The sequence below is a fragment of the Theropithecus gelada genome, chromosome 4 (genome assembly GCF_003255815.1).
Source record: "Theropithecus gelada isolate Dixy chromosome 4, Tgel_1.0, whole genome shotgun sequence".
Taxonomy (NCBI): Eukaryota; Metazoa; Chordata; class Mammalia; order Primates; family Cercopithecidae; genus Theropithecus; species Theropithecus gelada.
The window spans coordinates 97,896,958-97,909,116 of record NC_037671.1 but is presented as its reverse complement, the minus strand read 5'-3'; the positions used below and the strand labels follow the sequence as shown (position 1 = coordinate 97,909,116).

General features: G+C 49.1%; 1 protein-coding gene across 1 annotated transcript; it reads right to left on the bottom strand.

The window, feature by feature from the left end:
- Window positions 1–924: 924 nt before the first annotated feature.
- On the bottom strand, window positions 925–5,782 carry POU3F2 (POU class 3 homeobox 2). Its single transcript, XM_025383452.1, has one exon. The coding sequence runs from the start codon at window positions 5,504–5,506 to the stop codon at window positions 4,175–4,177; it is 1,332 nt and encodes a 443-aa protein (XP_025239237.1). The 5' UTR covers window positions 5,507–5,782; the 3' UTR covers window positions 925–4,174.
- Between the last annotated feature and the right edge of the window lie 6,377 nt (window positions 5,783–12,159).

Sequence of the window (12,159 nt, the reverse complement as noted above, 5' to 3'; positions counted from 1 at the left end):
ATATTATTTGTGGCTATTCCCTCCATCTGACCTTCACATAACTCTTTTTCACATGATCATTTCTCCCCCATATTATTACATAAATTTTAAAAGTAACATACTTTGAAGAAACACAGGAGGTCTTTGGGACAGCTGTATTCTGCATTGTCTTAGGAGAAAGAAAGGGTTTGTTGTTATGGCTAGCCAACATCTTAGGGGCAACTGACCCACAAATTTCTCCCAGTGGCAGTGATGGGGTTTTCCACATTAGTGTGTAATACATTCCCCAAACCAGTGTGGCAACTACCTGAGTAGCCTTAGGATCTGAACAGCAAGCATGGGTCGAAACCACGGTGTGCACGTTTAACATGTGATGGTTTCCAGTCAGCAGCCCCTGTGGCTAAGAACAAAAATGCCTTCTCAAGGTCCACTAAAATGCCCTGCAGAGGGCAGATGCTGCTTGTTTTCTGCCTGCAGTAGAGGAGAATATTGACCCAGAACTCAAATCTATACCCAGCTTAAACATTTCACCCATCAGCATGTCTGCGGTCACAAAACACTTCTTCTTTCTGTCACTTCTCGTTCAGACTATTGAGAAGATCATTTGGTGGAATCTGTTTGAGACCCATGTAATATTGACTAGGAGTTAGAAAAGATGATCAGATGTAATAAGCCCAGAAACTACCTTTCAAAATGGACATTTATACTTAAACCAATGTTCCAAGGAGGGGTTTAAATACATCATCAAACTTGTAAAGTGATTCAACACTGCTTGAAATTCTCACTAACCTTAAAACGGATTTTTGGTACTGTGTCATCTAAGATTGTCTGAAACAATCTGTTATTAGCATCACGGCTTGAATCTCTCCCATATGTTCTTTTTTTTTTTCTTTACTTGCTTTAAAGCCCATTTGTATGCCTAATGAAAAATAGACACAATTGTATAAACCATTGTAACATTCATCTTTTTATGCAAACCAAACAGGAATAATGTATAGGATCTACTTCTAATCATTTAGTAAATACACAATAGCATACTATCAGGGTTATTCTTTGTTAAGAGATACTTGTAAATTATTAAAAATAATAATCTCCTAAATCCTGCCTTTCTGTAGATCCCAAATTTTATGAGGACCTGTGGGTAGAGATTAAAGTCCACCTAGTTCCACTGATGTTCTCCAAAACTGCACAATTGAATAAAGTACAGTTAACCTGGAAAGAAGATGCAGGCATATCTGCACATATTTAAAGGGGACAAACATCTCAACAAATTGAAGCTCAAACCCAATGACCATTTCTATTTAATGCTACAGGCATAGTGGCTGAAAGATTTGGGACTAATAGTTTTTGCAAAGAAAAGTGAATTAGACCAGTAGTCTCCATTTAAAAAAAAAAAGCCTCTGAAAGTTATGAACATGAAATCTGGCGGTATATGCATAAAATTTATTCCAAAACTTTATGAAGTATAAAGGAAGGGAAGTGTTTTACACACAACTCAACTCAGTCAATTTAAGGTCTAGGGTTTTCCCCCCTTAAAACTTGGCACTATCTTTAAAAATAAAATAAAGATATTTCAATAATTAGAACAAACTATGAAGGTATTGTGCATTTCTGTTTTATGTAGATAATAAAATATTACTTTAACATAAATATATAAGGATCTCTGCGTTTTTATTTTCCCCACAAGCACAACCAAATGTACCAAAAACAAAGTATTTTTTAAGAGACTGAACAAAAAAATTACATCCCATATAGATTTTGCTCACCTATTCATTTAAAGCTACAGAAAAACAGTTTCCAGAACCTTTTTGCTTCAAAAGAAATAAATATACATTGAGGCAGGCCACTTAAAAATGATATGAAAATATTTCCCTGGGTAGCATTAAAAAAAAGAAAAATAGACAAAGAAACATTTAAACTATTTCTGCATTTCAAAAGACAGATATTAAACATATATACATAGTGGTAAGGTTCAGTGGTAACTTTCATCTTAGTAAACCTATAAGAGTCAGAGAAGCTGTAGATACATCCTCTGAACTCCAGCTTCTGACCTTACCTACTTGGTAATAAGTATCTGAAAATTCATTTCCTCCCTTCACCAGTGGCTATTTGCCCTGCTCTGGATAGCTTCACTAAAGGCCAGTCCCCATACCTCAGGAACGAGCAGCGTGATGTACCCGAAGCAGCTCCGTGCCCATCTCCTTGTGACATTCATTGGGGGAAATGAAATACAGGCAAATAAATATGCCCATTATAAGTCACCATTTATCTTGCAAAAACATTGAAAATGAAACAATCACAGGTGTTTGAAAAGACAATATAAAGCATATTTCCTAAAACCTTAAAGACTAATGAGTGCAATGCTAATCTGATGCTGAACCATAATTTTATGGTAGTGAGACTTTCATTTTTTAAAATAAAAATGTATCTAATACCTAACTGGAAAAAAAAAAACCCCAAACTTTTAAGATTAATAAAAAGTGTTTTCCCTTTTAGCGCCCTTTTGTGCTGATTTTTCTTTTAAATTTTAACTGATCACAGTTTAATGGTATTTATTTTCAATACAGTTACAAGTTTTTTCACCTACACTTTCCAGTAGAGTCTTTTGTGTTTGGAGTTAACCGTTTTCCATCAAGATAAGGTCAAAAATGCACTTAAAACTATTAACAAAGGGGAGAAAGGAAGGATTGAAAATGGCATTTTTTTCCCCCTTCATTTGCCTTCCTTAGTGAAAGAGGGGGGAGAAAGCTGTCCAGGTCAAAGTGGTATATTCTGCAATAAATTACAGGAAAAGAGGGCGTGGGACCCTAAATATGACTTGATAAACAAATGAGCTAGTGAAGACAAAACCTGTCTACTGTGTGGAGATCGTCTGTGTATGCTGTGGGTATTTGTGTGCTAAAAAACACAGCCTTATGCATACACTATTAAGTTCTTGGGTCCTTTTTTAAAAAAAAAAAAAAAAAAAAGCTTATTAGAGAAACAAAGTTTAACTGCTGCTGTCAGCATAAAGAATTCTTCATAATTGTTACTAAAACTGAAGGTAGAGAACTATATAGGGATATCTGAAGATATATACTTCCCTAGTTCTCTTCAAAGTGCCACTTTCTTTCTGCTGGACAACTCTGGAAATATATTTAACCTCCACATTTCCTCTGAGCTCTTTCACAATGGGCCCGCCTGATAAAATGAAGCAGTCAGTCACTCACTATCGATTTTTCTTTTTCTTCCCTCCATAACCTCCCCCAGAAACACTGCCTGAAAATGAAGTTTACTTTGTGGCTCGTAACAACCACCAATGCTTATTTTTATATTGCAAACTGGATTCTTGCCTTGGATAAAGCGGGTAGACCACGCACATTTCCTGAAAGCAGAGAATTGTCTATTTTGTATGAAGCCAATCGTTTTGCTTTGGTAAGAGGAACAAATAGATGTTACACCCTTGTAAGGGGAATCTGAAGGTAACCAAAGTTCACAAACAGTACGAATAAAGGGCAACACAAGAACATTAGAAATGGAGAGAGGCCAAGAGCTGGCTTCAACTCTCTCCGATGAATAAAGCAAAGCAAAACAAAATCCCCCAAAACGGCAATTCCCAAATTAACGGTGGGGAGAAAGAGAAAATATGTTCATGAATTTGTTCATGTAAACTTCAATTTTCTTGCAGTGCAAATTTATGTGGTTAAATTTTGCCTATATCAAAGAACGTGTGTATTTTTTCCTCTTTCCTGATGGGAATCCACATCAAATAAACACAGCAGCATGTGCCAACTCCAAGCATCAGGAAGCTGCGTCTTGTGTTTATCATGGTTTGGTGGATATTTTTTTCCTTTTTGGTAATTTATTTAGTTTTGCCAGGTATTTATCTCAGTGCTTGCCATCTCTCTATCTCTCTCTCTCTTTCTATCTATCACACACTCTCCTCACTCTCTCCAGGAGACACTCCACTCCATTGCCTGGTTACTCGTCTGCAAAGGTCAAAACACATCATTACACCTGCTACCTTTAAAGGATAGTCCAGTGTCTTAGTTGCTTTCCTTTTTCCTTATTTTTTTTTTCTTTTTAAGGGACGGGGAAATAATAATTAAAAATAAAAGAACAATCAGAAGTTAGAGAGGGAACAAGAGGGCCGGGAAAGGGCCAAGGACCGAAGGGGAGGGGGAGCCCCGCGCTCTGCCCCTCCCCCCGCTCGAGTTCACTGGACGGGCGTCTGCACCCCGTGGTGTGGTGGCGTGTCCCTACTCCCCCCGTACACATCCTCGGCGCCCGGCAGAGTCCCTCCGGGAGGGGTCATCCTTTTCTCTTTCTGTCTCCTGTTACAAAACCAAACTCTCACCACCTCCTTCTCCAGCTGTAAGCTGTCCGCGAGGGAGGTGATCTCCTGGGCCGAGGGCTTGGGGCATTTGAGGAAATGGCTCTCCAGAGCCCCCTTGACGCTCACCTCGATGGAGGTCCGCTTTTTCCGCTTGCGCCCTTGCGCTGCGATCTTGTCTATGCTCGTGGGGCTGCCCGAGGACGAGTCCGCCTCCTCCAACCACTTGTTCAACAAAGGCTTCAGCTTGCACATGTTCTTGAAGCTCAGCTGCAGGGCCTCAAACCTACAGATGGTGGTCTGCGAGAACACGTTGCCATACAGAGTGCCCAGAGCCAGCCCCACGTCCGCTTGGGTAAATCCCAGTTTGATCCGCCGCTGCTTGAACTGCTTGGCGAACTGCTCCAGGTCGTCCGAGGTCGGCGTGTCCTCGTCCGAGTGTGGGTCGTGGTGCGCGCCTGGGTGGCCAGGCGGACCCTGCGGGGGCGGCGGGGGCGGCGGCTGCTGGTGCGGGTGCGAGTGCGGGTGGGGGTGGTGGTCGGCATGGTGTGGCTCATCGTGCGCGTCCCGCAGGCCGTGGTGGTGCAGCCCAGCCGGCTGCCCGCCGGCACCCAGCATGCCGTTCACCGTGAAGCTGGGCTGCGAGTAGAGCAAGCCGCCGTTGGACGCTCCCATGGAGGGTGGGAGGTGCGCTGTAGCCGCCGCGCTCCGCCATGCCCCGGGCCCCGGGTGGTGGTTAGCGGCGTGGTGCACCAGATGCGGCGGCCGCTGTTGCTGCTGCTGCTGCTGCTGTTGCTGCTGTTGCTGCTGCTGTTGCTGTTGCTGCTGCTGGTGCTGCTGCTGCAGGGCGCCTGGCCCGTGCAGCTCGTCGCCGCGGCCGCCCTGCTGCACCACCACCGAGGGCTTGATGTCCGGTTGGCCCAGGGGGCTGGTGGACCACGGGGAGCCGTCGCCGCCGCCCCCGCCGCCGCCCCCGCCCCCCCCGCCACCGCCGCCGCCCCCGCCGCCGCCGCCGTGGGACAGCGCGGTGATCCACTGGTGAGCGTGGCTGAGCGGGTGTCCGTTGCTCTGCAGCGCGCCGTAGTCGCCCTGCACCAGGCTCTGCGCTTCGCGGTAGCCCCCCGCGCCCTGCTGCATGCCGCCGGGCGGCTCGGCGTGCACGATGGAGGCGCTGGAGGTGAGCAGGCTGTAGTGGTTAGACGCTGCGGTCGCCATGACTCTCGGAGCCGGACTGAGCGCTCCGGTTAAAGGAGCCGCGCATTTGACAGTTACTTTTTCGCCTCGGGCTCCCTCTCCTCGCTAGCTCTTTCTCCTCTCTCTCCCACAGCGGGCAGCTCCGACGCCCGCTCCGACGCCTTCTGTTGCTGCTCCTGCTATTACTGCTGCTGCTGCCGCCGCCGCCGCCTCCCGCCTGCCCGCCCTCGCTCTCTTTCTCCTCCTCTCCCTCCTTCTCGCTCTCGCTCACTCTCTGACTAGCTCGGCGCTCCCCCCTCTCCCTGCTCTCTCCAGCTCTCTCCCGCTCTCTTGGCAGCGCCGGCTCGCAGCGGCACGCGCCTGGGCCCCGCCCCCTCCGCCCCCTCCCATTGGCTCCGCGCCCTTTGATTTACGTGGATACCGCTAGCAACCTCCCAGGCCGGCGCCACTGATTGGTGCAGAGCTACTCCCTCCCCCTCCCCCGGGCTCGGAGTCCTCCTAGCCCTCCTCCTCGTCCCCTTCGCCTCCCGATTCAGATTCCCTCAGTTCTCACCCCCTCCTTCTTCCTCACCCAGGGCCTCCTCCGCCCTCTCTCGGATGGGCCCCGCCCCCCATCTGTCTCCCAGGCAGAGAAGCCGGGCAGGGGGGCGGTCCCGGTGCTCTTACCGACCACAGACACTTGGAAGACTAGGATTGGGGTTGGGGGCGGGGGCAGTGGTGTCCACTTTCTTTTTCCAGTAGGGCTTTAAGATGGGAAAACGGAGGGGTTAAGAGAAAAGTTGGGTCGCACCCAGGCAGCAGGAGTCGGATTTTTATTCACTTAGGGACAAACACACAGTGTGTATCTCTTAAACCTAGAGCCAAGAGCCAGACTTGTTCCCCTGTTCAACTCTCTTTGCATTCCACGGTTGGAGTTTCAGTGCACAAGTGACTCTTGCTCCAGGGTGTGCGGACACTTCTGCCCCAGTAAAGTTCTTCTCCTTCCCCTCTACCCCGCGGCTGGCACAGGCTCTCTTCCTTTTAGCTTCCAGGCCCAATTGTCTCCCAGTCCCTCGGGGAAAGAACCCCGACAGAAGCAGGCTCAGCCGGCGTCGCGGCTTTTAAGTCACTCCTGTGAAGACTCAGAGTGCTTGCTCTGACAGCGTAGCGGTCTGAACTGAAAACAAAACAAAACTCTAAAAGTCTCTGTCAGATTCACACGCCGGCGCGCGCAGTTTTTGGTTTAGAAAACTAGAAGCCTGCGTGGGCTCCGCCTTGTGCGAGGCTGCCGGAGTGCTGGCGAGGGGTGTGCGGCCTCGTGGGAGCGGCGCAGTCGCCAAAGGCCACCTCGGGAAGCTGCGCAGAGGGGCTGCGTGCGCGATTCCCCGCGCTCCTACCGCTGGTGGGTGCAACTTTTCCGTTAGCCCCTTCGGAAGGAGGAAGAGTGTGTGAAGCAAATGGGCTGATGCCAGGGGAACCTTCCTAATCAGTAACTTCTGTGGGCGCTAGCGGGTGGGGTTAGTCTATGTCTTTGGCGCTGGCCAAAGCTTCCAGCTCAGCTTTTAGCAGTGAACTCCAGAGCACGACTATGGGACCATGCACCCGCAGCGCCGCTCTACGGAGCGCCGGCGCGTCGCGCCATCAGTTCCTTAGCCGCCCAGAGCAGGTGCCGCCTGCGAATTTCCGAGCCTGCAAGCCCCGTAGCTAGAACCCGGGCGCCAACCCAGCCTGGAGCGGCGTGACCGCCACGCAGGGCCGGGTGTGTACATGGGCGCTGTAAAGCGAAATCAACAGTTACTGCCGGGAAAGGAATGACAGACCCCAGGGAACCTGGATCGCCTCCCCACCTCTCCCCTGGCTCTATCGCTGGTTTTGCCGGCGGTCGTAGGCTTGAGAGGGCAGCCAAATCAACGCTCAGAGGGAGCATTTTGGGGCCTCTGAGCATCTGAATCCAGACAGCAGACTGGAGCGGGCCAGAAAATTCATCATGACTAACAAGGAGCCATGCTCTTTGGAGAGTGGCTGAGCTGTTTATAAATCACCACGTTGAGCACCCGCCCGGGCAAGACGCTTTGGCTGAGAATTTCCACGTGTCCTGTGTTTATGAGCGTGTGTGTGGGAGAGAAATGGATAGGGGAGGGGCGAGCCCACAGGCCGCCAGCAGGACGGACCTGCACCCCCACAACGCGCGCACCCGCGCGGCGAGGCGAAGCGAGGACACACACAGCGTGTCGCTCCGTCCCAGCGCAAGCGCGGGGCCACTCTGGCCGCGCGCCTGGGGGCTGCTAGGAATCCCATAACTTTGTCCAGCTAGGAAAAAATGAAAAAGTCCGAGCCTCAGCGCGCAGACTCAGTGGCTGGTGCCCGGGGCTCCTCAACCGCGAGCCAAGGGGCTGGGTGGCGGGCAGAACCGCCTTCTCCCTACTTCGGCCCTGCGTCCCCTGTGCTAGGCGCGTGACTTTCCCTGGGCCTTGGGGAGCGCACAGACAGCCCGCCAGTCGCATCTTCTCCTGACACGTCGCGCCTTTCTTTTCTCGGACCTGGGAGCTCAGAGCTCCCACGGACAGAAGAATCCAGCCCTGGGGAAGGGCCGCGTCCGAGTGCTAAGCAGCTCGTACTTCTCCCCCACCTTTCTGGGGCAGGTGTCTGCTTTTCTCTGGATTTAATTTCACATTTCTCGAGGGACAAGGCCTTCTGCAGCCCATAGGATGATACACTCGAGAGAAGAATGAAGTTTCCAAATACATCTCCGAGAGAACTAAGGCGGCCTGGCTCTGAATCAATTGAAAAGTTCCTCCTCCTCTTATCTTTCTCTCCACACCCCACCCCACCCCCCGCCCTCCTCCCCGCAAAGGGCGCTAGTGTGAGAGGACAAGCTTAGGCTGCACGTGTACATCAAAACTTCCTGTCTGCCATAGGACATCACCGGCGATTAATGCTGAGATCCTTCCCACGTTGACTTCCCAGGTCTCCACTCCACCCTCCACCCCCGTCTCATTTCGCTGGCGGCCGAGGAGCCGAAACGTTCCCAACAGGGTTTAATATACCCAATAAATCCCCGGGAGTACACAAAGCAATAGCCTACCCAGGGCCTCAGTCTCTGCACCCCACCCCCACCCCCGAGCGCGGCCAATCGCCAGGCGGGCCAGGCTGGGAGCACACCACAGCTCTGAGCACCACCTCCCCACGAGCTACCGCCGCCTCCCCTCCAGGCGCCCGGGGCCCGGTTGGCGCGAATGCCGGGTTCCGAGCACCCTGGGATTCCTGGTCTGCCTCCCAACGCGGCACCTTTTTGGGGCGCCTGAAACCTGAGCTCTCGCAGGTTTTAGGTCCAGTCGGGGGCCTCTCCACTGGTTCCTCCCCCACCCCGTGCTCTCGGGGCCCATTCTTTGGGCTGACCGTGTCAGGGCAGAGTCCGCGCGTCTGCCTGCCATTCTCCGCCCGCATAAAAGCACGTTGAAGGTGTCTCGGGCAGACACCTCCAGGTTTTGATTCAGTTCATTCCCTTTCACTGTTCAAAGCAGCTGTTCAAATACACAGACTGCTTACGTTGACGTGGAGAGGATTTCAAACAACGCTAAAATGCTTTGAACTGACAAGGTGTCTTGATATCTCCCTCACTCCAGCACAGCTCCTCGAGATCACTCGCTAGGACAATGGCTGAGCAGGCGGTTCATGCGGGCCTCGCCGCCTCCGGGCGCGGACTGCCCGGTGTCCTAAGCCCCTTCCGCAAGGACAGGATGGAGGCACCTGTGGGGAGCTGCTGGCACCACCCCAGCTTTTTCTCCCAGGTCCGGAAGAACCTCTACTCAGTCAGTACCCTGAGCTGGACTTGTCTGAAGAAACGGAGCCGACTCCCTCTTGCCGGGGTGCGCTGAGTGGAGGGGAAACATCCTAGAATAACAGAACTACACCAAAAAGACATCCATGTTATCTCTCACATTTTCACACTCCTCGAGATAGTGAGCTCGACCTGGGTCTTAGTAGCACCTAGCACCTTGACAAAACCCCCCAAATTTCCACCTGAGTAACAGTTATGGGGTCAGTCCATGCACTGTCACTTGAACTCTAATTTATTAACTCTTCCGTCTAGTAAACACATTCGCACCATATATAAAATAGCATTTATTTATTTCTATATACCAGGAGTTGACAGAAAACCCACCATGACCACTCCCATACATTGAGCTGGAGGCACACAATTACTAAAACAGAGTTGAAACGGTATTCATTTGATCTTAATTTTTTCTTATTTATGTAGTCCCAGGATAATAGGAATCAGGAAACGAAAGAAAGTAGTAAGAATTTTCTTAGGAGATGGCCATTGGGGGAGTGGAGGTGGCAGCTGGTTTAAACCTAGGTAAAACTAGAAAAAGAAACTGTTTCTTTTTTCATATATCCACCTTGGAGGATCATATTTGAATGTCCCTACTCCTCCTCCTCTTTTTAAAAAGCCTTGTCTCAGTCATTCATTCCTGTGCTTCCTGCTCTTCTGCTAGACCCCAGCAGCTGTTTGATTTGGTGAGACCCCCCTCCAACCTCTGAGTGGAACTTCTTTACTAAGGGCCTGCAGAATGTCAAAACTGAGGTTCCGGCTTCAGATCTAGAGCTTTGAACAGCCAATCCACACAAAAAGGCAGCTGGCTGCTTTAATGAAAACTGCCATAAAGCTTCAAGAACTTCAGCCTTGGGGGATGCATTTATAAGGAACATGGAAAATGCATTTCCAAGTTGCTGGTTCTTGGGAGAGACATAATAAACATTTACCAAAAAAAAAAAAAAAAAAAAAAAGGGACAGAACTTATTATCTTTAATTATGCAACAGCACATTTTCTCCTGAAGCAATAAAGCTTCCATATGAATTTGTATGTTACTATCTATACCTACATTTTGCAAATTCCTAAATGTGCATCTGTCCTTATGTCATAAAAGGTCTTGAAGAATGAAAAGTTTTCTGAAAGTTGAAACTCCCCTATGTCATATGCTTGGCAACTCTGGCCACACATCACATACAAAAATTCTATTTTACCTTCATTACTGTGTAAACCAGTGAAATGTAATGTTCTTAATTCAGTATTTGAAATAAAATTATCTGTATTTATAGATATTATCTTACCCTTTTTCATCAAGTTATAAATTTTATCATTAAAAACAGTCCCCCCTTTGTAGTCTGCAAGTGAATATTTTATAGACAGGGATGGCTTGAAGACATCTAACACCATGTCACCCAGATAGTCTAGCTGTTTCAAGGATTACTTTAAGTAATTTATCAAAGGAAGCTTGCTAAATCCTGAGTGGTAAATATGAGGCCTTAGGAGGGAGAAAACATAAAGAAAGCATTCCATCAGTGTGTAAGATAAATTCTGTTTGGAGGAGTTAATATAGCTTGTTTATATGAAATCTCAGAAACAGAACAAAAAATCTCAGAAACAGAACAGGAGACAATTGGTGGCTTCTAGTTTGCTTCCCGCAATTTCACTTTCAAAGGACTAACAGTTAAATGACCTCTTAACAATGGAGCCTAAAGGTGTCTGTGTGTGTGTGTGTGTGCGCGCGCGCGCGCGTGTGAGTGTGCGCGCACACGCACAGACAGGCTAGCTCGCGTTTTCTCCCCCTAGCCTTAAAGCAGGTGGATGGCTGGCCACCAGTAGGGGATGACAACTCTTTGATAAATTAAAGTGATTTCAACAGAAACCTCCTTAGCTCTAAAGCATTTGGAAATGTACTGAGATGAAGTTCTTGCTGGAGCTCCTGGCTTCTCTCATCCTCTGGAGGAATTTTCGAAGAGGAAGGCAAGCTACGGAGGAGTGCACTAACATACACCTGCGCACAGGGGCGGGCTGGGCAAGTGGGAGGAGGGTGTACTCAGCTATTTCACTGAAGCCATTTCCAAGGGCTAGGGCTGTTGCTCCAGCCCTGGGATAAACAGGCTGTATTTGGTTGAAGTTGGACTTCAGTTCTCTTATTCTGCCTGCACACAGCACGAATGCAAATCCTTCTGAAGTGCACAAGTGCACTTAACAATTGTGTCGTTAGTGTCCGGGAGGACGGAGGGGGGGGAGGGGGGAAGGAGGGACGGGAGGGAGAGCAGGTGGTGCACTGGCGGGAGAGATGCTTTTCTGGAGAGCAGTTAACCACAGCCGTAATAACTGTGGGCCAGAATCTTCTGCTAGGTCTCAGAGTTTCGAATCTGTCATTCTAGACAGCTTTTGAACATCATAAAGTTAGGGATGATTGTATTTTTAAAGACAGGTTTCCAGAATTTGGGTCCTGGGAACATAGGGGCAGAAGTTGGCCGGAAGAGGAGGCAGGAAGAGGAAGCCTTAGGTAGATTGGAGCAGGGAGACCTCCTGGCTCCTCTTGTCTTTTCTGAGAGTTTTCGATGGTAATCTAGGGCAGCCGGGTCCCAGCATTAAATGCAAAATAGGAAAACAGAACACGGCCGAGTCATAGGCCTGATCATATTAATGCCCTAGGTCAGAGGGAGAGGATAATGAATAGGCACGGAGCTCAGTTCGTGGAAGGGAACTTAATTAACCTTGGGAGAGTGAAAGAAAGTCAGAGATCATGCCTAGTACTTCGGTCTGGGGTGCTTATATTAATATATGTGTGTGTGTATGTGTGTGTGTGTGTGTGTGTGTGTGTTGGCCGGGGGAGAGGTGTAGTCTGCTCTATGCATTTTTCTAATATATATA